Genomic DNA, 27,906 nt, shown 5'->3' with positions numbered 1-27,906 from the left:
CTTTTTAAAAGGTGAAGGGCATAGGCCTGTTTGATATTGGCCAATAGTAAGGTGATGGTGATGGAATATCTATATTAAATATATATGTATTTGCTTTTATTTTACTGTTCAGTACAATGCGAAAGCAAGGGATCTGTGTCCGATATTAAGCATTCCAAGTATGTTACGGAATTTACAAAAGAAAAAATGTATGATTTGGAGTTCAGGGCTAACAAATACGTCCCGTACATTAACGCTTTGTGCATATCTGTTCTAGGGGTGGGCAGTATGGAAAATATAATGTGATATATTGTGATTCTCAGAATTCAAAAGGCATTTTTTGATGAGATAAATATAAGAATAAGATACAATACAGTGAGCTACAGCTTAGTACTATGTTGTATTAAAGGATTACTTGATGATTTAAATGAATAACCAATTATCCGCTGACTGGCAATTACTGTGAGTTGCAGACACGCTAAATTGAGTTCATCTCATTTTCAGTTAAAAGCAGTTCCTATTTGAACAGGCAGGTTCACAGTAAATCCTTTTAAATGTGCATAAGTGGGCAAGAGGCAATTGGGTTCTGCGAGTCAGACCTACTAAAACATGAAAGCTAAAATTGGTTGTGGTCAGGAGCGCTTCCTTTCGAGAGGACAGTAGCACAGCTGCAACAGTGCACCATATCAGAAGCAAAGTGAAAAGACTGAACTGTTGTTCTCTGAGAGAACGTGAGGTGAACTTGGCGTAGCATGTATGTTGGTTTTCCCCCTGGGCTGAAATTGAGTGGTAGATATAGTGATAAATAGAAGTTTAGGATAACTTTCAGTATCTGATCATAATATCACTGCTGTCTGAACAAAACTTCATATCTCCAAAATAATCACTTTAAAGGAGAAGGAAAAAACCTACTTTACTTTTAATGTCGGTCAATGGAACCAGACATCCAAGTCGTTTTGGATCGTTTCTTTTGGTCCATTCATTATGAAACGCACACACAACGTAAAGGACAACAGGCGTTTTTCGAACTATGACAAAAACTGACAAATGCGAGGTTTTGTAATATATTCCAGTCACCTGGGGTTCTCAGACTTTTGCAGTATAATCAAGAACACATGGTTGTCAGCCCTTCGGTTCTGAGTTCTTATGTTAGGTATGTTTAATACGACTTCATATACACGCCTATGCCTGACCCTGCCTATCAGTACAAGGTTCAACAGTCCATGCAAGGAACAAGTTTAATGTCTTGGTCCTTTAATCCAGAGCACAGCTTTGCATATATCAGAAACATAGTGTTTTATGGCCTCAAGCAAAGCTCAGTCAGTCAGACTTTAAATCTGGAAGTTTCCGTCTTATAACTGATATTTTGAGTTGCGTTCTTAATTTTAGGCTTTTTAGGTTAAAAGCCAGCTAGTGAGGGTGGGTTATTGGTCCAAAGAATTTACCAAGATGTGCATCCCTAGTTGTACTGTTATATCCCTAGTTCAAGATATTTTCTAGATACATGATATGCATCATAATATTCAGGATTTTTGAGGTTTGATAAGTTGAAATAGACAAAAGAGAAGCCATTAGATTTATAGTAAAAACATACTATAAAAACTACGATTACGATGCTTTTTATGCCGTGTTTTGCATTCTGCGCTCCACTAAATCCAAATACACCAGACTAATAATGCTGTCTTTGTAATGAAACATACAGTTCAGTGGCCTCCACAACCTGCCCGGAGAGGTCATTTATCACCTTAACGACAAATCATCCTATTGCTCACCCCTAGTCGGTCCTGATCGCTGACTGGTCAACAGAACCTTGTCCCAGTTACCCAAAAGCACTGATCGTCTTAACCGTTACTTTTCAAAGTGACATTTGCTCGAATAACGATCCTGCAGCGCTTTTGGGGAAACTGCCCTTCCTGGTTATCTTTCTGCCTTTTTTGAATGCTTTTAAAGCTTTAATAACGTAGAATAAATGTGTTATGATGTAAATAATAGTACTATTGAAAGTTTCTAATAATCAATATAGCTACTGCGGATAAACGGCATTGACTGAACAAGCGTTCTGTATTAGTGTACCACAGTGTTATACACCCCACGTAGTTTCTACGGTCAGATTTTACAAAGCGAACTGTTTGAAATTACTTTCAAAGTGTTTCACCTCATGTTCCAGCTCATGTGTAGATAAGCTGTGGAGCTGAACTGACACTATAATATTCTGTTTACTAGCAATTTTGAAATGTTGCCAAGTTTCTAAATAGAACCTCAAAGGGGAATTCCACCAATTTTGCTCAATTTCAGCATTTTTTTAGTAAATGAGATCAGAGAGATGAGATGAGATTCAGAGTGGTTTGATGTGAAACGGTTCATTGTAGAAAACACTACAGTTGGGTTGATGGGAACCAGGGCTCGCAATGACACACATACAGTGTTATTTACTCCCCAAAACCACCAGTGAACTTACATGTGTTCTCAGCTTTTATATGTATTTTAATAGTATTAATTTTGGAAAAAAGTGTTCTATAGGGATACTTTTGCTATACAACACCCAGTATGTACCCCTTCACCATAAATGGATTAAAAAAAAAAAAAAAATCCAGTTCTCCAAACTATAATAAAGTCTCGGACATCAGGCACTCTGCAGTTGTCTGGTTTCCATCAACACCACAGTGAAGAATCCTGACTGTTTCTCTAGAATGGAGCATTTCACATGAAACCACTGAATGGCTGTGTACATCTGTTTACATCTACAACAGGGGTGTCAAACTCAACCAGTAAAAGGCCGCATTAAAAAATCTCATCAAATCTGTGGGCCAGAGAAAAAAAGTTTTTATTAAATTTTTTTAATTGATGCTGTGCTACATCCCTGAACTGGCCATTGTTTGTTCAAAATATGCAAAAATGTCATCAGTAAAATAGACACTTGTAGAAGACCTTGAAACATTACATGGACGTTTGAAATATTCATAAATATAAATGTCTTTTAAACCCATTGGCTTGAACTAGACACCTGGCATCCTTTCTTTGCTGCATGTTCATTAAGACTTGGGCTCAATTTCTGAGCTGATGTTAAGTGTTTATATTGGCTGAACTGCAGCTGAAATGCATTTTGGTCATATGACTGGTATGGAACTGCGCAGTATCGTGTAGAACTGAGGTGGTAACCGCTGTCCCATGGACTTGGGGTAGCAGAGTCGGAGCACGTTATGCTGCAGTGCATGCTGGGGGCTGTAGTGCCGCACATTGCGAAACAGGCTAATATTAATAGAAAATTTTATATATGTTTACAGGCCGTATAGGATTGTGTGATGGGCCTGATCCTGTGTTTCGCACGTGGGATCTCGGCCATTTAAATATGCAGAAATTTAGAAAGATTGGTGGAATTTCAAGACATTTAAAGGCGTAAGAAATCAAAGTGTCCTTTAATGGTGAATAATTGTAAGTCAGTGATGCTTTTGGAAAATGTGGTGAAATGTTTTAATACTCCTCACTCACAACTTACCACACTTACCTCAGTAACTCAGTCTTTTTCGTCACAGTAAGCTTGTGAAGAGTTTTCAGTTGCATGTCTCTAGTTAGTTTTTTTTTTTTTTGTTTGTTTTTGTTTTTTTTGTTGTTTTTTGGTTTGTTTGTTTTTTTGGGAACACTGAATGACAGTACTGAGCCATATCTTCAGATTTGTTCAGTCTTGTCTCATCAAAGTCCCTCTGGAGCAGAATATTTTGTACAGGGAACATACTAGAAAAGTCTAATGCAAACCTTTTTGTAATCATCGTTTGATTTGAATTAGCAAACAAATGTGTGACTGCAACTTTTTTTTTTTATCCGGTTTCATTATATTTTGCCTCAGAAAGTCTTTGAACAAGAAAATGAAAAAAATATACACTCAGAAAAGTAGAAATGTTACTTGTTAATTTGCATGTCTTTGTCATTTTGTGATGGCCAAACATGAATCTGTTTATTAGAATGTTTGTCATCTAAATTTGCACCGATAAATGCCAAAATAATGACCTTTATCATTTGTCTTGCTATATTGTTTATGTCCAAAAAGCAATATAGTGTATAAAGTTATTTCCCTGTGTGTCTTATGAGATGTTGAACCCTTTTTTTAAACATACATGAAATTTTTACCTCTTTGAATAGGTATTTTACTCTGGATTAAGTCCCCAACTATACCTAGTGCATTAAAAATCAATTACCCGTATATTTAATTTGTTAGACATTTATTGAAATAACCAGAATATTAATTGTTAAAATCTCCCAAAGTAATATAATGTAAGAGAAGTATCGCAAATCAGTTTTCTATTTTTTTTTAAACTCCCTTTTAAAATGGTACAAAGATACGTGTGATTATTAGCAATTTATAATGTGAATGGTTCTTTTCACAACCACTGTTTCTTTTTTTTCCTCACTAGCAGACAGGTTTGAGTCCATTCTCCTAAAAGGAAATAAAGCACTTTAAGTGTCAACTGTGAAGGATTTGTTACAATGTTCTATAAATGTCTAATTATAAAAAAGCCCATATTGTGTGATACTGCTAAACCCAAATTTCTAATATGGAAAATAAACCTGTTTTAATCCTATTGTGTCTAAATTAGTGCATCTGTTGCCTGATTTATTTTTATTTATTTATTTATTTTTATCATGTACAGTCATATACAAAAAAATTTAAATATTTTAGTGCACAATTTCTATTTATTTGCCAAAATTTTATATAAAATGTGCCATGACTTTGCACAGGCAACTTTTTCCAAAATATGCTAACTTCACCAAATAAATGGTAATTGTGCATGAAAATGTGCACAAGTGTGTTCTGATGATGTGTTCACTTAGTTTTACTTTAACAAAATGTCATTTGACCTGAACGCTTGTAGGCGTAAGCACTTTGAGCAGCAGGGTCACTGGCTTTGATGTGCAGTAAATGGCCATTTTTGTGAACGTTTTTATTTATTTGTAATGAATAATGAAAAAAGAGCACCATCATGTTGTCTGATGGATGAAAATGAAAAACTTCATCAGATGTTGCTCCACGCTCTGCTGTTCCTCCACTCGGTCCCGAGCGTAAGGAACCAGCTGCTTTAGCCGCTTTTGCAGGGGTTGGAGACGCGGCCGGCGAAGATGAGGGTGTTAATGCTGGACTCTCGGATGAAGAGCAGGAACGGCCGATTGGCGATGAAATTCTCGCGGTTCAGGTTGAGGGAGCGTCCGAGGGCCACTACAGCCGTGGCAGCCGCTGCCTCGCTGCCCTCCTCGTTCACCTGTAACATCAGCCGAGCTCCCGTTACACGCCAGTACTGATTCACTGACCATAGCAAAGCTGCCTGAGTTGCACCGTCTGTACTGACGTAGAAACTTTTTACTCATATTATTTAAAACCAACTATGCAGCCAAACTGTTCAAACTATCTGGTGAAACTTTTATCAACTGAATTTGGGTTAGGATTAGGTTTATGACGTTGCGTCTAATCTGTAGATAATACAGGACATCATTTTGCTAAGTTTCCCTGTGAAAACCTCTCTGCCTGAAACGCACTTAAAACACCTTCCCATTGGCTCCTGTGATGTGTAGAAGCTTGTTTCTGCCAGGTAGAAGTCGTCCTGGCTGTTTCTGGCTGTTTCTGGCAGCAGTATGCCCCAATTTTTTCTTGAATTTTTCATGATACAGCAATTTTTTCTCAAACGTCTGACTCGCAATAATTACTTATTTTCTTAATTTTTACAATATTGATGTATTTTTTTTTATTTTTAATGTCTTACAACAGTTACTTTACTTTTCTTATAACCCTGACCTCTGTTACAATAATGATTTCTTTTCTTGAATTTTGGGTGTGTTACAATACTTACTTTTCTTGAAATTACAATTTTTTTTTCTTTGTCACAATATTGACATTTTACAGAAATTCTGACTTATTACAATAGACATTTTCTTGAATTTTTTGATGTATTACAATAATTATGTTGAAATGCCATGTTACAGTAATGACTTTAATTCTGACCTATGTTACAATCATTTTATTTTTTAATTTTGACTTATGTTGCAATATTTTGACATTTTCTTGAAGTTTTGACGTATTACGATGACTTATTTTCTTGAAATTTTGACTTATGTTACAATAATGATTTATTTATTTGAGATTCTGACATTTAGATTCTGGCTTATGTTGAATAAGACAGTAAATCATTATTTTCACATAAGTGGAAAAACAAGAAAATAAGCCATTATTGAGATGACCAGTAAAAAATCTGGACTTTTTGTAGTGCCAAAAACAGAGAGAGGGGAAAAAATCGTTTTCCTCGTTTATTTTCCTCCTACCTGGTGGAATCCATATTCATGATGTGCTTTAAGTCTGTTTTGTGTTCTTTTCCTTTCTGGGCCAAAATAACTGGCAGTGGTCAACAACTGTATGCTGCAAATGTAGCTTCTAGAGATTAGGTTGGAAAACACGGTGTTCTTTTTCAGGCCGAATGAAAACACACATTGTGTGATTATGGTAGACAGTAGACGGTCAGTCAGTGACAAAAACAGCTGACTATAAAATACAGGACTAGATTCATGGTCTGGGTTTGAAGATCTCTGCTTTAACTTTAGGGTTAGAGTTGAACTTAGCGAAACGTCTATAAAACTTCTACAGTCGATCATGAGAAAAGGGGCTTAGCACTTTTCTACTCAGGATGAAAGAGAAACTTACTTCAAGGAAAGCCTTGTGGTAGGCATCAGAAATGTAAATGCCGTCGTTGATATCCTCCACCATGCCTGAAAAACAGTGCAGACGGTGACACGTCACTGAACATTGTTTTCATTGAACCATAGCTGCATATCAGCTTCTGAAGACATGAATGGAGGTCTACCTGGCAGTCTGGCGTGCTCTGCACTGAAAAGATCCTCTAGGCCCATAGCCTGCAGCTTCTCTTTGAGGCTGAAGCTGTCCTCGATGCGGAAACGGGGGATCTGCACAGCCACTGTTGTTTCAGCCATGGTGGTCAACCAACCAGTGAGTTTCTTAAGGGTTAGACTTGTTGCCACCTTTATTAAGTAGTTATAAAATAAGTTAGAAATACATCGACAGAAGAAAACACTATTGTACTTTACATTAGAGACGTCATTTTGAGTTCTCAGTCTCAGTTAATGGGACGTTATGCAGTGCAAATTTGCACTGGCGCTGCTCTAATTCAACAATAAGGGTGGTTGATATGCTAATTACTTAAATTTGAGATATTGGCGAAAACACAAAACGTGAAAGAAACAGAAATTTCTTATTTAAAAAAGTCAATTTTCCTCACCATTAAAGTTTCAAAACCCTGTTCATTCACCTCTATACAATCTGTATATGAAAACTAAACTATAAAAATTTGAATTTGAAGTCTCAAAGGCCAGCACATTTACACGCATCATCTCCAAAATAGTAGCTTTACAGGAGAGGGCAAAAACGTTCTTTACTTTTCAATGCAAGTTAATGGAAAATGTTTTTATTCTAAGCAATTTTGGACCATTTCTGTTGGTCTAATCATGAAATTTTCACACAATGTAAAGGAAAGCTGCTGAGCTCAATTGATGCAGAAAAGTCGAAACTGCAAATAATGGAGATCTATTTTTTATTGGACAGCGACGGTATTTGCCTTATCAACCTACAGCATTTTAGCCCTACCCATTCCCACTGAAGTTATAAAGAGTGTCTCAACCCAGAGTACTTTTACAATACAGGGCAGCCAATCAGAAAATAAGTCATTTACATATCGCAGCCTTAAAAAGCACAGTAACAAAACAGCCTGTTTAATTCCAAGGGAAAAGAGAGGTTGGAAAATGGTCATGTAAAAATGCCTTATGACTGGTCATAATGACATAAACTGTCATTAACATTATTAAAAAAGGAAAAAGATAAATAAAATGCAAACTAAGGAAATGGGCTGACTCAAGTAATCTTATTTATGTGGTTTCTGGCACTGTATGATACTCTGTTATGTGAAAAAATGGGCAAATTTGCAGAACGCTAATGGCTACATTAGCCTTGCAGCTTCATGAAACTAATCAGTGTAATGTAGGGAGCTAATTACTCCAGTCAGAAGTGTTAGTGTAGTGCTGTGGATGTGGATGTGACTGGGATCTACTGAGTTTTAAAATCATACCTCAGACAGCTTTGTGTCTTTATTGGGCAACACCAGCACCATGGAAATCCCCCCTCCATTGTAGGGCAGCTCAAGCACCTTCACTTTGTCCTCTGGGAACTTTCCGTACATGTATTTGGCCTCCTTGTACATCATGTGCACAGGGCACTTGTGTGACTCACTGACGTGGAATTGTGATGAAACAACATCATCTTTGTCAAACTTATTTTTCCACTGGCCCTGCAATGCAGAGGAGCAGAAAACCTGCTTACTCACAACAGACTCAGAGCACCTGCTCACTGGCTTGTGTTATATACGGAGGCCCATTTCTGCCAAGCAGAAAAAGGTGATGCCTCCCTGCTTCTGGCAGGAATATGTCATGATTTTACTTATGTATAAAAGTGGACTTTTATATCTAAAAATTACAACTTTTTTCTCTAATTCTGATTTATGCCAGATACACAGATACAGATTAAATAACAGGTTGTTAGGACATGATTTTGCAAGGAAAACGCAAATAAGCATGATATAAGCCAATCCAGGCATATTTAAATGGATGGAGTCTCTGCTGTATGATGTCCAATCCAATTCTGAACTTTTGTTATATTTTTGTGCTGTATTTACACCCTACACACTAGTGCAGAGGCATAACCTGTGGCAGTGAGGCGCTTTTAGAAGTTAACAAAGCACTTTAAATGTCTGCAACTTACCTTTTGCCCCATTTTTGGCAAACCCAAAGTAAAAGGAGCACTGTTTCCCCATTCTTTGGGCTACAGTCTTGATCTTGGTCTCATTTGAAAGGTAACACACAAGTTTTTCCCCCCAGTAGAATTCAGTATGAGTTACTCAGAGTAACAGAGGCTAGTATGGAGGAGTTTATTTCTCCCTGACTCATAGATCTCTAAACTGATCTCTGACTCTTGCCATGTTATCAGGACCACGTGTTTTGGATGGTGATGTCTCTGTGGATAAATTGCTGGATGATTTGAAGGTGAGGACCCACAGATTTGCTAGTGTTTTCTCAAGAGGTGCTTATGTTGCCAATGAGATGATTGTAATTGCTGTAAATGATGGATGGTTTGTGAGAATTAAGGCCTGAGATTTCAAGCTTTCTAACAATTTACTGTATCGCTGTATTGCTGGATGATTCGATGCTTAAAAATGATGTATAAAAAGACACATGAACACTTAGATGGAATTGTGTTGGAACTACAATGACCTTCATACACTCTATTGCCAACAGTATTCAGTCACCCATCCAAATCATTGAATTCAGGTGTTCCAATCACTTAAATGGCCACAGGTGTATAAAGCCGAGCCCCTAGGCCTGCAGACTGCTTCTACAGACATTAGTGAAAGAATGGGTCGCTCTCAGGAGCTCAGTGAATTCCAGCGTGGTACCGTGATCGGACGCCACCTGTGCAACAAGTCCAGTTGTGAAATTTTCCTCACTACTAAATATTCCACAGTTAACTGTCAGTGGGATTATAAAGTGGAAGTGATTGGGAACGACAGCAACTCAGCCATGAAGTGGTCGGCCACGTTAAATGACAGAGCGGGATCAGCAGATGCTGATATGTATACTGCACAGAGGTCACCAGCTTTCTGCAGAGTCAATCACTACAGACCTCCAAACTTCATGGGCCTTCAGATTAACTCAAGAACAGCGTAGAGAGCTTCATGGAATGGGTTTCCCAGGCCGAGCAGCAGCATCCAAGGCTTACATCACCAAGCGCAATGCAAAGCGTGGAATGCAGTGGTGTAAAGTGCTGCCACTGGACTCTAGAGCAGTGGAGACGTGTTCTCTGGAGTGACCAATCACGCTTCTCCGTCTGGCAATCCGATGGACGAGTCTGGGTTTGGCGGTTGCCAGGAGAACAGTACTTGTCTGATTGCATAGTGCCGAGTGTAAAGTTTGGTGGAGGGGGGATTATGGTGTGGGGTTGTTTTTCAGGAGTTGGGCTCGGCCCCTTAGTTCCAGTGAAAGGAGCTCTTAATGCTTCAGCACCAAGAGATTTTGGACAATTTCATGCTCCCAACATAGTGAGAACAGTGACTTGACTGGCCTGCACAGAGTCCTGACCTCAATCCGATAGAACACCTTTGGGATGAATTAGAGCGGAGACTGTGAGCCAGGCCTTCTCGTCCAACATCAGTGTCTGACCTCACAAATGCTCTTCTGGAAGAACGGTCAAAAATTCCCATAAACACACTCCTAACCCTCGTGGAAAGCCTTCCCAGGAGAGTTGAAGCTGTTATAGCTGCAAAAGTGGGTCGACATCGTATTAAACCCTATGGATTAAGAATTGGATGTCACTCTACTTTACATGCGTGTGAAGGCAGACGAGCGAATACTTCTGACAATATAGTGTATCTGCAATGCCACTGTTTTAACTGTGTTAAAGTCAGTAAATCATACCTCAGTTCCCGTCCATATCATGATAGATTTCTAAGTGAAATGCAGCGCTTTCTCTTGATGAGAGGTGGAGGTGAAACATGATATTTCTGGTTAATATTACTTTACTCCCAGTCCACTGGTGCACAGTGATGTAATAAAAAAAAGGCGGGGCAAAAGTCACTACATTTTGATGCAAGATTATGCAGAAGAAAGAGTTTAGTCTTTTGAATCATATATGATGAATCATGCTTATTATGACCATAGATATTAACCAACATGCAAAAAAGTCCAATTTCAAGTTAACTTTTAAACATGATTAAACTAGCCATGGTGCACCGTTATTAAGCTTCTAATAAAGCTTCTTAATCTATTTTTTTACTTGAGATTTTCATTGGGAGTGACAAGGATGGACAGGATTAGAAATGAGCAGATCAGAGGGACAGTGAAGGTGGAGCAGTTTGGAGATAAAGCCAGAGAGGCCAGGTTGAGATGGTTTGGACATGTGTTGAGGAGGAATAGTGGATATATTGGGCAAAGAATGTTGGAGATGGAGCTGCCGGGTAGAAGGAGAAGAGGTAGACCTCAGAGAAGGTTTATGGATGTAGTTAAGATGGACATGGAGATGGTTGGTGTGAAAGTAGAGGAGGCAGTGGATAGGGCAAGATGGAGACAGACGATCCGCTGTGGCGACCCCTAAAGGGAGCAGCCGAAAGAAGAAGAAGAATCTATTTTTTTACTGAATTGGTATTAGTATCAGTCAATACTCAACTCAAAGTACTGTAATTGGACTGGGGGAAACACTGGATCAGGAAATCCCTAAGTAATAATAATAATTATAAAAATCACCATTTATGTCACATGACAGAGACAAGCAACAGAGTAAACAAAACAATATAAACAAAATCAACAAAAGGAGACACCTTACTGTAACGTTACAGGGGAACACAAGACACCTCAGTATATGATTTCAGACACAGAAGGAACTGTAAGAGCACAGAGTGAAGAGGTGTGTTTTGGTTTTAAATGCTGACCCAGATAGCACACAGACATGGGCCACTTCTGGCCCACAGCTGGCACTGGCAAACTGCAAGTGAGCCAAAAGTGGCCACATTATAACATGCTTATCTGACCCACGTGTCTTAAAACAGATCTGGCACAGGTTATTTTGGCAAATGTAACATTTTTAGGTTAACTGAAATAAAATTAGTCCAACACAATCTGCCCCAATACTATGAGCACCTCTAACTAAATAACCTGGCTTGCAGTGAAATTCGAATGTGTTTTAAAAGAATTTGTCGCTGAATTAAAATGTTGTGTTTACTGAACACCAGATAGCAAATTAACATTCTGGCACCCGGACAAAGTTGTTGTTGTCGTTTCATATAGGTTTGTGTGCCAGATGAAAAAAGTGCTGTGAAAAAGTGTTTCTTCTATTTTTTGCTCATCTGCCACATTTAAATGTTTCAGGTCATCCAACTAAACGTAATATGAGAAAAAGATACAATTCAGCTTTTAAATGATCCGTCCTTTTATTGAAGATAAAGATGTATTCACAACCTATATTACCCATGTGAAAAAGTAATTGCTCCCCTAAACCTACTAGCTGGTTGTGCCACCCTTGACAGTAACCAGTGAAATCAAACGCTTGTGATAACTTGTGATGAGTCTTTTACATCACTGTGGAGAAATTCTGGTCCCCTCATGTTTGCAAATTTTTTTTAATGTGGCTACTTTGAAGGGTTTCTGAGCAAGAACTGCCCGTTTAATATCCTGCCCCAGCATCTCAATGGGATTGAGATCCCAGGACTTAGACTCTGCCATTTCAAAACCTTTTTGAGCCGTTCAGAACTGAATGCTTTGGATCATTGTTCTGCTGCTGAATGCCTTACTTACCTGATTAGTTCATGTCTCTGGTCAGCACAATTTATCACATCATATAAATTAAAAGACAAAATATATAAAATTGTTCATTTATTAGTATTCTTCAAAAGGTGATGACTTTAGCCCCGCCCTGAGCTTTGATGTAACCGTGCATCAGCAGGTGGAGAAAAATAATATTAATTAAAGACTCTCCCTGATACCACATACACATCATGGTGCAGAAACAAAAATGCATTTATGATTTTCCACGTTTTCGTTAATGGTGACGTTCAGAACCTCTTTACCTCACAGACTTGCCTACCTTAAAGTAGATGGTGTTGACCAAGACCAGTACAGCAGTGGAGTCTATCGAGCCCTGTGGCAGGGTGTTGTTTATTTTGCCTTTTGTCTTCTCAGAGATCCACTCGTTGATCGTCTGCCTCGAAAGTTCAGGTTTCTCCTGAAGGAAGTGACCAAGACAGATTCATGCGGGGAAAGATGTTTGATTTCAGTTATGATTTATGGAATTTTTAAGAGTATGACCTTGAAATTGAGGGGCATCAGCTTGGCTCCGTAGACCAGCTCACTGATGTTCTGGAAGTTCTCCCTGAAAGTCAGAGATTTCTCTCCGAACAAACGGTTGGCCGAGACCAGTTCTACGGTGTTGTGCTTTTTGCGGTAGAGGCGACAGTTCAGCTTAGCGAAGAAGAAGTGAACCTGGTCTGAGGTCTTCTCCTTAATTGTGTCAAACTCAAACACCTACAAGTGGAAATCAGAGGCTAAAACTCAGCTTTGTTTCTCGTAGAGAAAAATCAAGTTAATACAAATTTCTCTGTAACCCAAATGTAGCCAGGACATGTTTGGTGTCCTTTGCTTGTTTAGTCTGGAGCTACAAGTCTAATGTAGCTGCCTAGTCATGGAAACCAATTAGCACTGTGTAACCTACATGCCTAAATCATCATAAACTTGCCTTAAAACTTATATATGTAATTTTAAATTAGCCTTGCTAACATGGTTTTTGACATTGCACGCTAATGTAGTTAGTTAATGAGTTCAGTCAGGGGTGTGAGAGAAAACAAAAGTGCAAAACATTGAGTCTTAAAGGGAAATTCCACACAAAATTAGCTTGTTAAGATTAAACAGTCAGTGTGTTTTGTTGTGAAATGCTCTGTTCTGGAGAAACTCTGCGACTCAGATTTGGTCACAGTGGTGGTGATAGGAACCAGACGTCTGAAGAGTTTAACGCCTTTAAAAGCTCCCTCACAGAAAACTATGGTAATTGGTATGGGATAATACCCATGGAAAACTATGGGTATGAATATGTTGCCTGATGCGTGGCATCGTTTTCAATTTGCAATAATGTTTTGGCCTAAAATGTATTTTTAAAGCCCCTTCATGGTGGAGAGGAATATGCAGGGGAAAAAATCCTTTACATTCTTAAATCCTTTACATTTATCACCATTTTACCATCACCAACATTGTATGATGTACGGTTTGGAGACTGTGGCTCTGTCTAAAAGACAGGAGGCTGAGCTGGAGGTGGCGGAGATGAAGATGCTGAGATTTTCGTTGGGAGTGAAAAGGATGGACAAGATTAGAAATGAGCAGATCAGAGGGACAGTGAAGGTGGAGCAGTTTGGAGATAAAGCCAGAGAGGCCAGGTTGAGATGGTTTGGACATGTGTTGAGGAGGAATAGTGGATATATTGGGCAAAGAATGTTGGAGATGGAGCTGCCGGGTAGAAGGAGAAGAGGTAGACCTCAGAGAAGGTTTATGGATATCGTGAAGGTGGACATGGAGATGGTTGGTGTAAAAGTAGAGGAGGCAGTGGATAGGGCAAGATGGAGGCAGATGATCCACTGTGGCGACCCCTAAAGGGAGCAGCCGAAAGAAGAAGAAAGATAAAAGACATGCTGATTTTGGATAGTAACTGAAGTGGCAATATTGGTGTTGTAACCCCTAGTTCCTGTCACCACCACTGTAAAGAAACCTGAGTCTGTACGTTTCTCCACAATGAAGCTTTTCACATCAAACCACTGACTTTTTCATATCTTGATGACTGAATTCCAATTTAAGTCATTTCAAGTAAGTAAAATGCAAAATGTAAAAATGGACAAATTTGCATAATAATAATTGGTAGTCGGGCAGAAACAAATGACACCTTGGGGCAGTCGTGCGATGTTAGGGAAACTGCCTTGGTTCAATCCTCTGAGTCGACAGTCTGTGACTGAGGTGCCCTTGAGCACCTAACCACCAACTGCGCCCCGGCCGCTGGGGATAGGGCTGCCCACGTGTGCTCACAGCCCCCTAGTGTGTGTCTTCACTAGTGCGTATGTGGTGTTTCACTGCACAGATGGGTTAGATTGTGGAGGTGAAATTTCACCATTGTTGGACTAGTTAGGGTCCCAATGTAAATAATCTAATCTAATAAATTTCCATTATTTGTTATCTAGATTAAAACAACAGTCAAAACTAAAAAAGTGAATTTTGGGCACCAAACAAATGTGTAAATGTGTTGCTACACTGTCATTTTAAGAACTTTGTAAGTTAATCATTTTCTCTACTTACTTTCATGATCTGCTCCAGTGTGGTATTGCAAGCCCCCAGCTTTGTCATGGCAAAAGCTGTGGAGATGCTGAGGGGAGACATGAAGATGTTTTCCTCATCAGATTTGCCCTTAGAAAGCTGCTTGAAGAGGGACAAGGCGAAGCGGCCATTGGCATTGGACAGTTCCCATACTCGGGGGTTGGTGGACTCGGGGATCTTCTCGGGGGGCTGTTCAGTCTGTGATGCTACATCATCATGTACGTTTGGGTTGCGATAGACACACGTGGGCTGCAGGGGCAGGTCCTTGGGCTTGGCACTGCAGATGTCTGAAGTGGCATGAACTGAGCAGATGAAGAAGATCCACAGAGCTCCTAAAAAGGCCAACAGCTTCATTCTGATCTAGTGGGAAGAGTTTTGAAGATGTTCTTTACATATTTAATGAGAACCGCTTCAGGAGATCAAAATGTAGTGTCAGAAACCAGGAACATTTCCTAGCAGCTTAACAACTTGCTTTGTTCTAAAATCCAGTTCAAATTTGTAGATTGTATTAATTAATACAATCAATTCATTATTAATGTGCTGTGTCACTAAACAGTGCAGTGTGCTGTGAGTGGACTGTTATGCTGCTCACAAGGACCGTTGAATGTTACCGACATATGAATTACGACTCCTGTTTAAACTGAGGGGCTGGCGACTTATTTTCTTAACCGCTGAATGTTACTGATAAATGAATTAAGACTCCTGTTCTGTTTACACTGTGAGGGGCTGGCGACTTATTTTCTTAACCGCTGAATGTTACTGATAAATGAATTAAGACTCCTGTTCTGTTTAAACTGTGAGGGGCTGGCGACTTATTTTCTTAACAGGCTAAAAGAAAACAGACTAAACACACTTAGTAGCTAAAATGCTTCCTGAGTGAGACATATTTACGGTTAAAACAAGGAAAAAAATGAGGCACTACACTAGTTTGATTTGTACTATCTGAAAACACGATTCAGTATTTGCTAAAAGCTCAATTTTAATGTGCCTTTTTTACTTTTTTAGACATAGGTGAGCCAAAATGCTGGTTAGCAGGCTAGCCTGAACTGAAACCAAGTGTGGAACTTAATGTGTGGAGCCGTTAGCTTGATGCTAACACGACGCAGGGAATCACACTGAGGTGCCAACGAAAGGAGCCTTATAACTGTAGTATTAATGTAGTCGGCAAATACAGAGACTACTTATAAGGCGAAGGTTGCTGTGTTAACACACTGCTGTGTTATATGTGTATCATTATATGACATAAAATATAAAATGTTCATGAAGTTACTGCACAAGGGCAAGCGATTGGAAGGTCCCTTCCTCCACAGTTGCTTAGCAACAGTAGGTAGCATATTCTAAAGCAGGGGCGTCAAACTCAACCAAATCAAAAAGATTTAACAATCTCAATAAATCCATGGGCCAAAGAATAATATAATAACATGTTGCTATAATTTGATATATTCAAAACGGTCACTGTTTAAATACACACAATATTTATATATACACACTCGTTACGCTGCACTGCCTGCTGGGGTTTGTAGTGCAGCCCACTAACTACATCCTAATATTAATAGAATATCTAGAAATTCGCGAACAGGATAGGATTACGAATAGGATTAGGATTGTGTGTGACGTGTGACTAAAGGAACTAACCTAGCTACATTTATCCGCCTGGTTTCTCACGTGACCACCATGTTTCAAGATTGTGGCCCATTTAAATGTTCTTGAGGCATTTCTGGGACAATGTGCAGTTTGTGGCTGTGAGTACAACCAAGTGACGATAAGTATAAAAAGGCATACCTGGCTTCATAATGACACCCTGAAAAAGCTCAGTAGTTAAAGAGTTCAAATCTGAGCTCAGGTCAAAGCAGTTGATGAACTGCCAGGTTACTGCAGGCTCACTTTAACTGGATTACACGTTATGTCCTCTTTATAAGTGGCAGAGAGGTGGACGAAGTACACAAATCATGTACTTGAGTTAAAGTAGAGACACCCCAAGGTAAAATATTACTCCAGTAAACGTAGAAGTCCTTACTCTAGACCTCCACTTGAGTAAAAGTACTAAAGTATTTGCCTTCAAATGTACTTAAGTATAAAGTAAAAGTACTAAAAGAGTAATTCTGGCTCTGATCTGGTCCTGTTATCATTTTTATAACCAGACTGGCTTCATGAACTCATTTCAGGTGAAAGTCCTCCAGCGTCTCTCTTGGTAAACCAGTCTTTTAATAGAACGTCATTAATTAGTGACGCTGACGTCTATTAAAATGATCAGAAGCACAAAACACTGAAGGTAAACAGTTTCCATCAGGGAGAACCGAGTGGCTCTGAAATCACTTTTTACACACAAGCAAAGTTTCAGTTTCAGATTTATTTACAACTTAGTTCCAAGTTTAAGTTGAATAAAAACTGGCTTTAAACTCAGGATCACAGATGAGCTCCTTTACTATGTTGATCTGTAGGCGTCTGTTCATAAACATAAACCAGCCCAAACTCATTTACTATAAAATGAAATGGTGTTTGTAGAAATTCAGAAAAAAGCTGCGTCAGTCTCGACTGCATATGTGGACATATTTCTATATTGTGCTCTATTTACACAAAGTTAGGTTAGTTCATCATTTATGTTGAACAGACTCTCCCAAAGTTTTACGCCGCTGCGCTGACGTTGAACCGCGTGCTGCACTGGGTCGGTATGACCAACAGGTCAAAACCAGCTCTAAACAAAGTGACCGCTGGGCCCTGATTGGTGCTCTGGCTTTGCGCTTCTCATGTTTTGACCTGTTTTTATTCACACAGACACCAAAAGGAACGACAGATTTCTCAAAGTGTAGGAGGAAAATGTCAGATATTAGATAATAGACTCTGAAATGTAGTGGAGTGAAAGGAAAAAGTCGCCCAAAATGGAAAAACTTAAGTACAGATACACGAAAAAAACTACTTAAGTACAGAAACTAATTACATTTACTTAGTTACTGTCCACCACTGATACGTGGACATATTCTGCCTGACACACTGACCAATGTGACAACAATAAAACAGACTTCAGGTTTAAGCCTTTAAATAAAGCATTACTGTTGTCTGTTAGCTGCACGTTGAATCTAAAACTATCTGTATTTAGACTGACCTAAAAATCCCATATAGCGCTGAGCTAACGGCTACCATGATGAACTGACGAGGAGCACTAGGTTATGGAAGCTCTGCTTTAAAAACACAGATTTCTACATCAGACATCGTGTTTAATGGCCTTGCCTTACGGCTGCCTCTACCCGAGTCTCGGTGTAAACACAGTTAAACGGCGGACTTCAGTGTGAATAACTGGTTAAATAAGGGCTATGAAGCGATCAGGTTCAGGCTTCTGTTCACAGACTGAGCAAAACACGGGCTCACAAGCATTCCCAACAATAAATATCACCAATATTGTTGTTGCTTCACTCATTTCTATAATGTTAGGAGGCTATAAGCTTTAACGGACTGCCGGAGCCGCTTTATCAGCAGCCTGAGCTCTTCCTCAGTTTAACACCACCGCTAAACACCAGAGGGCGCCCGCGAACGAGTCCTCAGTGAATGGGGGTGAATGAAGCTAAACAGTTCAAAGTGAAAGGTTAAATAGTTTCTGATCCCTCGCCCTGAACTTTCCTTTCATTTAAAAAAGCAGAAGTTTGTATTTCACTAAAAAAAGCGAAGCAAAGCAAAGAAAACGCACCTGTATGTTTCCTTTTTCTAGCAGCAGGACGCTAACCCCGCTGCTGCCGCGTGCTGATTGGTTGGTTGTTCGTGCTCCCTGACGTCACGGACGTACATGAGACGTGCGTTTTAATCTCGAGTTTAAAAGCGTTTTAAAACACAACAGCGCTGTTGGGATGTTTTATGCTGCTCTGTGTTTAGGAAGCGAATGTATTCATGTATTCTTGCATAATGTTCAAGAATTTATAAAGTACGATTTTGCGCAAACGCTCCATTGATTCTGAAGTCGCTCGGGAGCGCCCTCTAGCGTTTGAGAAACACTGACGACATTACAGAGCGGTATCTTCTCTACAAGCCCTCTGAATTAATTAATTAATCAGAATCAAGCTTTATGGGCCAGGTAGGCTACGCATACGAGGAATTTGGTTTTGGTTACAGGAGTTCACAGACATTCACGTGTAGGGAATAAGATCAAATAAATACAAAATAAAGTAAAATAAAAATCTGCATTCCTACTCACTCAGACACACACACACACACACACACACACACACACACAGTCATACCTGTAAACCTTACATTGATACTGTCTGTCTACACTTTGCCAAGACGCTCTGTCTATAGCTCACCCAAAGGATCGTGGGGTGCATGAATAAGGTGGACTGGTGTAACTGTATACTGTGATTGGTATCAATTAAAACTTTAGGGGAAAAAAAAGTTTTAATTCACAATTTTATAAAACACTATGCGACTTCACCTCATGCCAAGAACTCCTTACCTGAGATATCACAATTACTGCATGGCCTCTACTGGTTTATAACAGCTCCCACAGTGGCTCAACCAATCAGATTTTATCTTCAAAATCATAATCACATTTGACCTGCTTTAACATTAACGTCATGTGTGGTAAAGTCAGTGAAAAGGAAAGAAAGCATCTGTGGAGTTTAAAGAAACTGACACAGCATGAGAGCAGCAGCCAGTAAACATAAGAGCGTCAGTAAGAAGAAAAAAAGCCAATAATCCAAAGTCAAAATAATCAATATTGATCTCTGGAAAACGAATTTCTCCAGCTGCTAGAGATACTGGAGCCGTGCCTCTGTAAAGCTGAAAAGAGCTGCTTGAATAAAACTAAACTGAAATGAAATTCCTCTTACCTCTTGTGGCCTTAAATCCTTTTTAGAAGGTAGGGCAGCGTTGTGCACTGTAAAACGGGCGAGTGGACACTGCTCTGCAGACCAGGTCAGTGCCCCACCGAGCACTGCAGCAGAGCGATTTACTCAGCTCAACCTTTGAGCTATTGACCAGTTTGGTCTCGCTAGTCCACTCCTGAAGAGATTCACTCTGTCTAATAATGTGTAAACAACCCGATGTGAAGTCACGCTAGAAAATAGAGACCCTGCAGACAGACGATGAATGAAAAACAACAGAAAAAGACAGCGTCCATGATTTTTATCATAGACTAGAATAGCTAGAACCAAGATCTAAAGAAGAAGTAGGAAGCTGAGGAAGCTGACCAAGCTCTCTGTCACTGGATGAAACTAATTGAGCATCTAGCTGACTGTCTGATGACTTGGTGTGACCAGAAGTCTTTATTTTTTCGCTATTTTTACTTCTGCTCAAGTTTACATTCGTTAAAGGGGACCACCAATATTTTCCAGCACAGTTTCATTGTCAAGGTTTACACAAAGTCAGGCAGAGTGGTTTGTTGTGAAATGGTTCAGCCTGATGAATCAGACTTTCTTTACGGTGGTGGGGATGGGAACCAGGGGGCACGGTGTAAAGTACTGTCCAAAACCACCCGTTTGTACTTATTCATAAATGTAATGTTAATAATGGTAAAATCCTTGTAAAATTGGAATAAATGCCATCTCTTTGGGAACTATTTTGCCTTACAACTCCCTGCATGTACCTGTCCACCCTGAACAGATTAGAATGCATAATGCATTTGAGGCCAAAGCTTTAGACGTCTGGTTCCCATCACCACCACTGAGAACAATTCTGAAAGCATTTCCACTCTGAATGACTTGGTTTACATCTTAAAGGTGACATTATGCTGAATTTTTGAAAACGTGTGGATTCCACCTCGAGTCTACTTATTTATCAACTCTATTTCAGTCCTTTAACTTAACATTTCATTTGTTTTTTGGGGGGTTGGGGGGGTTAATTCCATTCTGTTGTGTTTTGCTTTCACATCTCTCATTTTAGAGCTTTAGCGTTTTCTTTTAGACCACAACAGTCCAAAAAGAGAAGAGCCTCCAGAGTCGGACAAAACTTCAGCTCCTGTACTGAGAGAGGCTGGATGTACTAAGAAGTTCGGCTGCAGTTCTAAAGTTTGTTTAGAACGGTTTGTTTACTTCTCGTTGAGTCAATATTTAATTGAAGAACGATCTTATTGGAGGATGGGTTTGGGTTCCTCCCACCGGTTCTGTCGCTGACGTCAGCAAAGGCAAACAAAAACTACAGGTTGACAGATTTTGGCTGAACCTTAAATGGGTCCCTACTCCCTCCATTTGTAGTGCACTTTGTAGGTCACAAAACAGCTTCTACACACCAATAGTGCATCATAGACTCCCTAACATCTAGAGCACTATTTGGATGCAATCATGATTTTCATGATTATGAAGTGCACTAAATAGGGAGTAAGGAGCCATTTGAGATTTAAAATAAATCCAGTGTTTCTGGCGGCAGAAATCAAAATATTGACTTATTTTCTGGTAACATTTACTTATAGCTGCATTATGTACGATTTCTTTGTTAAAATTGAAGGTAGCATTACTGAGTCAGGAGGAAAAAAACGCTGAAATCAGAGAATTTGTGGAAAGGAGAACTGGCACTCAGTAACGTTCTCCGAATTTGTCACTAGATGCTGCTCGAGATGATCTTTAATTTGAGAAAATTAGCAGTAATAACAGCCAATCAGCACTCAGTAGCAGTAATACTGTGTTTTTATATATTCTTTGACACATTGTTGGCACAGAGAACTGATCCATTTTTTCTCCTCTACCTGGCAGGAAAGGGCTTCCACATTTGTTTTTCACCATCTTTCATGTCATACTCACGTTTAGACATCCAACTCTGTGAAAAAGGAAGTGAAATACCGTGACTGGCTTTTTGTGTTTTCTGGAACATCCTGTTCTGAGAGGCTAGAACCACAGCTCTGCCAAAATACAGACTGTTCCTCTTTTGTTACCTGGCTTATTGCATTTCTTTTTAAAGGACAGATCAGTTCTCTTGTCTGTGAACTTTCGCCCTGGATGGGGCACTGCTCTACGTAGCAGCATCACAAACTAGCTATGTGAACACAAACATGCTGCCAGCAACAGAAAGGCTTTATAGTGGATCCTGGATTGTTACCATGTCTGGGAGTTGAGCATGTTGACTTAAGTCTTCAGTAAGTGAGACAGGTCAGTTTCTGTAATGGGGAAATACTTGAAATGTGTCTCTAATTTGTCTTCAAACATTGTGAAACAAATTAGGTATATGAGCATGTTAAGTTTTAAAGTCTGCTTCATGGCTATTGACCACAATACGTTTCCACTGCGCATCAGTCCGTCTCTGATGATCTTTAGCCCAAAGAAGTCGGCGGCGTTTCTGGATGCTGTTGAGATGTTGTTTGTTTCTGTATAAAAGTCTCGTAGACTTGAATTTTGTTTACCGATATGGGTTTTCCAAGCCCAGGTGGGAACATTCATTGCAGAAACATTTCTGTTTTTTAAGGCTGTGCCGTCTAAAAGATTGAAGGTCACGGGCATTCAATGTTGGTCAATGGTGGACAGTAACTAAGTAAATGTAATTCGTTACTGTACTTAAGTAGTTTTTTCATGTATCTGTACTTAAGTTTTTCCACTTTGGGTGACTTTTTACCTTCACTCCACTACATTTCAGAGTCTAATATCTGACTTTTTCCTCCACTACATTTTGAGAAATCTGTCGTTCCTTTTAGTTTTTGTGTGTATAAAAATGTGACGTGTCAAAACAAAAGAACCACAAAGCATCATACCGACTCAGTGCAGCACACGGTTCAACGTCAGAACAGCAGCGTAAAGATTTGGGAGCACATACGTCGACCTACATGATGAACTAACCTAACTTTGTATAAATAGAGCACAATATAGAAATATGTCCACACATGCAGTCGTGACTGAATTCATACAAACACTTTCATTTTATAGTAAATTAGTTTGGGCTAGTTTATGTTTATGAACAGAGGCCTACAGATCATCATAGTAAAGGAAAACTTATGTGAGCCTGAGTTTAAAGCCAGTTTTTATTCAACTTAAACTTGGAACTAAGTTGTAAATAAATCTGAAACTGAAACTTTGCTTGTGTGTAAAAAGTGATTTCAGAGCCACTCGGTTCTCCCTGATGGGAACTGTTTACCTTCAGTGTTTTGTGCTTCTGATCATTTTAATAGACGTCAGCGTCACTAATTAATGACGTTCTATTAAAAGACTGGTTTACCAAGAGAGACGCTGGAGGACTTTCAACTGAAATGAGTTCATGAAGCCAGTCTGGTTATAAAAACGATAGCAGGACATCAGAGCCAGAATTACTCTTTTAGTACTTTTACTTTATACTTAAGTACATTTGAAGGTAAATACTTTAGTACTTTTACTCAAGTGGAGGTCTAGAGTAAGGACTTCTACTTTACTGGAGGAATATTTTACCTTGGGTATCTCTACTTTAACTCAAGTACATGATTTGTGTACTTCGTCCACCTCTGACGTTGGTTTTCGGCCTTGCCCTTTACGCACACATTTCTCCAGATTCTCTGAAACTTTCAGCAGATGTTACGGATTGTCAGTGGTGAGATTCCTACATCCCTTACAATCATGCATTGAGAAACATTGGGCCTCTTTCAGCAATATTATAAAAAAAATTGTAAAAAATTCAATAGCTCTTTTTTGTTTTCAATACTTGTGAAACAGTTTACACACCATTGGTTTCTTGTTTTGTCATTCTTTGGAAATGAGTTTGTTTCAATTGATGGTTTTAGACAGGAACAACCCTTATAAGAGACTCCTGATTACTCAAATCTCAGCAAACACGATTAAACAATAGCTTTGTCATTAGGTCATGTCCCACACTAGCCCATTTCATTTAAACCCACCTTCCCATTTCAAACATGACAGATGTCTTCAGAAAAAGCTAAAGGATACATTTGGGGGTGGTTTCCTGGAAATGAATGAAGGCTAATCTTAAGACTAGACTGGAGTAAATCCTTTTTAGTTCAGGTTCAGGCTTAATTTGGGAACTGGTCCCTAAGAATGCACTGTGGTGGGAAAAAGAAAAAGAAAACCACAGTGGTGTACAATATCATTTAATCACAATCCCTGCCAGTACAGAATCATTGTTAAACATTAAGTTACACTTTTTAAATAATTCACGTTTTCTTGGTTGATCTAATTCAAACATCCAGTCAGTTACCCTCCTTCTTTCTTTCCTTCCTTCCCTCCCTCCCTCCCTCCCTCCCTCCAAAGGAAAAAAAGCAATTGTATTATACAAAAATGCAATCCAAAATTTCACACAGTGAATTCTTTAACATAAAAAAAAGTTCCAACAGCTAAATCCACATTTGGAGAAATAGTCCTAAACATTCCTTAATGGAGTATAATACAGTATATAATAATAATAATAAAAAAAACCCTTATACTGTTACTCATGTTGCAGTTAGTTGTGTACCTTAATTTAAGCAATCTTATGCGCTAACTTGGGAGTAATCATCAAAAGCAATTACATTTCCCCAAGATCAAAATTCACAATTAAAATATCAATAATAAAAACAATGCAATAACAGACCCACACCACAAAAACAAACCAACAGGTGAATGGAAGCAACAAGCATGTTCAGCGTGAACAACAAAAAAAGGAAAACCAAAACAAAACACTCCCATCGGGACTCGATCATCCATTTCAACACACCGTCCTACAACTATAACCTAAATACGCCTGCGTGGGTGTGCAAACTGCTTCCTTCTACTACTACTAAAACTACTTCATACGGTCCATTCCGAAAGGCATGGTCAGCGAGGAGTCATTCCTGACCCAAGTGTGCACTCTAATACTCATCTGTCCAACTGGACTCCCTGCCACCACCCACTGCTTTCCTCTCTCTTCTGTTTTCTATACATTAGTAGTTTGAAACATCAGTTATTAAAAATCTGCAAAATGTCCAAAATCAAAACTTGACATAAATGAGATTAACATTTACACTTCTGTCAACATCCATGATCAACATTTACATTTCTATATTTGGAAAAGAAAGAAAAAAAAAAAAAAGGACCTCCAATGAGAGACACTTTAGGCTTTTTCACTTGCGGCTGAATATAAATAAGACATTGACACACTGAGCAAAAAGAATAGGTAAACGATTTGGTTCCCTTTTTACATTTAAGACAATCCTGACAAACGTCTTCAGAATTGAACTGGCGAGATGTAATTCAGTGAGGTCTCTGAATGGTTCATTAAGGAAACAATGTGGTAGTGACAGGAACCAGCGGTCACAATGTCTACAGTGCAAAGATGGTCATTTTATTTACTAATCAAAAATGTCCAGTGAACCAACATATGAGTATATATGCCGATGTTGGTAAAATAGCAGTTTAAAAAAAAAAAAAAGTCTCAACACTGCATCTGCCTCTCTGTAATGAACGAGGCAGGTGATTTGTTTTTAAACTACAAACTGCCACGGGCAGAGTATTAAACATTTTGGGTAATAGCTTTCTTCAGACGTCTGGTTCCTATCTCCACCACTGTGAACAACTGATTCGGCAAGTTTCTCAAAAACAGAGCATTTCAAATCAAACCACTCTGAACAACTGTTTACATCTTAACCATCTAATTAAGCAGAACATTTTTTAAAAATTGGTGGAATTCCCCTTAAAATACGTTTCCCCCACTGGCTGATGGGAGGATGTATGTGGATGTTGCTTTGCAACAATAGGTACAACACCTAATCGTTATTTGACTGATGAATGCAATAATTCAGTACAGAGCCCTTCGAAGTGAAAGACTAGTCTTATCACCGCGTTTCATGTAAAGAAACAAATTCAAAATAGTCGAGGAAGGAAGAGGAAAAGAAAAGAAAAAACAAAACAAAAGTAACACACACACCACCCATGGATGTGGTCTTACCCAAAAGGGACCCTCTAAACAACAAAAACGTGTATGGTATAATGTTTTTAAGGAAACCAGAACCAGGACTGAAGGCTTGTTTAAACAGGGTAAACCCCCTTTTATGTTCACCCATCAACTGCTAGAAACATCATTAAACAAGGTCCATAAACCTTGTATTAACAATCACTATGTTAAGAAGTGGAAAAAAAAGAGAGAAAATATAAAATGTTGCACCTCAAATCAGATAAACTTCTGCAATCACTGACCAGTCAACAGTCAATACCACTGAACGTGCTGAAGTGCCCATATTTCATCCGCATTACGAGACACGGGAACTCTGTGTATAAATACATCGTCTTTTCACATGTGCTCTGCGTAAGAAAGGGTACTGCGCACTCAGTTATCGAATGGTTGACTTAAAGGGGAATTTCACCAACTTTCAAAATTCCTGCATAACTCAGTTTTTGAGGTGTAAACAGATACTCGAAGTACTTGAACGTTTTGGTGACAGGAACCAGGGATTATGATACCTACAGTATAATAATCCTGAGAAACTAACTGGGGGGTATTTTGCTTGCATGTGTCAAAATAATCTATCAAAATGTTAAAATGTCTTAGGGAGCAACTATTTCAGATAAATTTGGGAGGGAGTACTAAATGCTTCAAACCTCTGGTTCCTATCACCTCCTGTCAACACAACTCAAACACTTTACATATTAAATATATACCTACGCAGAAAATTTAAAAACAGGTGGAATTCCCATTTAAAGAACTTTATATATAGCCTGTTGAAAGGCATCAAAACTGGGAAACACCCAAAGAAACACCTAATTTCAGAGTACACTAGTTACAAATGGCCTACAAAGCTCTGAATCTTGGTCACAGAGAATAAGCTGAACATGAATGATTTTGCTAAGACATTCACACACAATTAATATTCACCATGCTCTGGAGCCTGAGAAAGTCCATAATAATCAAACTGGCTAATGATGCAACTAAAGGCCCAAGGCACGGGGTGGTCTCCCCTCAAGTACTGAAGAAACTTTTACTTTTTTCCACTACATGGCAAACGTGCTGATCTGGTGGTTCTTAAGAAGCTATTCTGCCGCAGCAATAAAGCCAAACCTCAACGGCTGTGAAATTTGTACAACTTTCATCTCCACCACTGTATCTCTATGTATCTGAGGCGATCAGGTGCAATCTTCACGACTGCTCAAATGTCAAAAGCTCTTACGCAAGCGATAGTAACAGTTAAATAAAACGTGCACCCAACAGGTGCATTAAGGATGCAGCAGAATGTCTCGAGAGACCATTAAACAGCGGCCAATAAAACTGCAAAAAGAAATGAGCACAAATACAAAAGGTGAAAAACTGGGTTGAATCGTCTGTCTAATCTTAATAAGGACCCAACTGTGAGCGATCAAGTGATCACATGAAGAAAGTCCATTAATATGGAGCAGCTGATGCTACACAACCTTCACTGCCACTGTTTATATCTATAAAGAGAAAAAAAGTCCTTTTTACTTGTGGCAGTGTTGCTCATGGAACAGTAGGGGCTACATTCAAAATGATTCAGAATTCAGAGCCTGATACCACAACTCACCTCAGACAAGTAAACTGATTTAGATTTAACAGCTTTAGGTGTTCGTGCCTTCAATTTCAAGCACTGTGCGCAGTTATCAACACTCACCACAGGTTAATCCAACAGGTTGCTTTGCCGTAAACTACTGACATCACCATTGATCTTTCACTACAGTCCTTAAAGACCTGGTTCACCAAAATAAAACTATCATTTATGTAATTAATTCTTCCTTTACTCTAGAATAACAAGGCTGGATTTGATCTTGGGTGGAATGTGGGTAGTAACAGACTTGTGGGAACAAAATAAAAATTACATTTCTAACCCAATTCAATGCCTCATGAAGGCAGAGCTCAAAGTAGGAGGCAATCATGTGCTGGTCAACATGGTCAGATGAACAAGCCCGTTGTAAGACCATGGCTATAACATTAGTTAAATATGTAATTAATATGAACACATTTACCACAGTTTAAAATAAACCTCCATTTTTTGTTTTCTAAACACTATTTGTACACACAAGCTGTTCTTCACATTGTGTGGAAATTTCACAATGAATAGACCATTAGAAATAGTTGAAAATGACTTGGAAAAATATATTTTACATTTACTTCCATTATAACTGTTTTTCC

At 39.0% G+C, this 27,906-nt stretch overlaps 1 protein-coding gene across 1 annotated transcript; it reads right to left on the bottom strand.

The window, feature by feature from the left end:
• Positions 1-4,886: 4,886 nt before the first annotated feature.
• On the bottom strand, positions 4,887-19,893 carry serpinc1 (serpin peptidase inhibitor, clade C (antithrombin), member 1). Its single transcript, XM_017701260.2, has 8 exons — positions 19,737-19,893; positions 14,902-15,279; positions 12,877-13,092; positions 12,656-12,793; positions 8,097-8,315; positions 6,822-6,996; positions 6,662-6,726; positions 4,887-5,231 (listed from the first exon to the last, which is right to left on the bottom strand). The coding sequence occupies exons 2-8, from the start codon at positions 15,271-15,273 to the stop codon at positions 5,052-5,054; spliced, it is 1,365 nt and encodes a 454-aa protein (XP_017556749.1). The 5' UTR covers positions 15,274-15,279; positions 19,737-19,893; the 3' UTR covers positions 4,887-5,051.
• Positions 19,894-27,906: the final 8,013 nt, after the last annotated feature.

The sequence above is a fragment of the Pygocentrus nattereri genome, chromosome 15 (genome assembly GCF_015220715.1).
Source record: "Pygocentrus nattereri isolate fPygNat1 chromosome 15, fPygNat1.pri, whole genome shotgun sequence".
Taxonomy (NCBI): domain Eukaryota; kingdom Metazoa; phylum Chordata; class Actinopteri; order Characiformes; family Serrasalmidae; genus Pygocentrus; species Pygocentrus nattereri.
The sequence above is the reverse complement of the archived record's forward strand: the minus strand, read 5'-3'. Positions and strand labels throughout refer to the sequence as shown.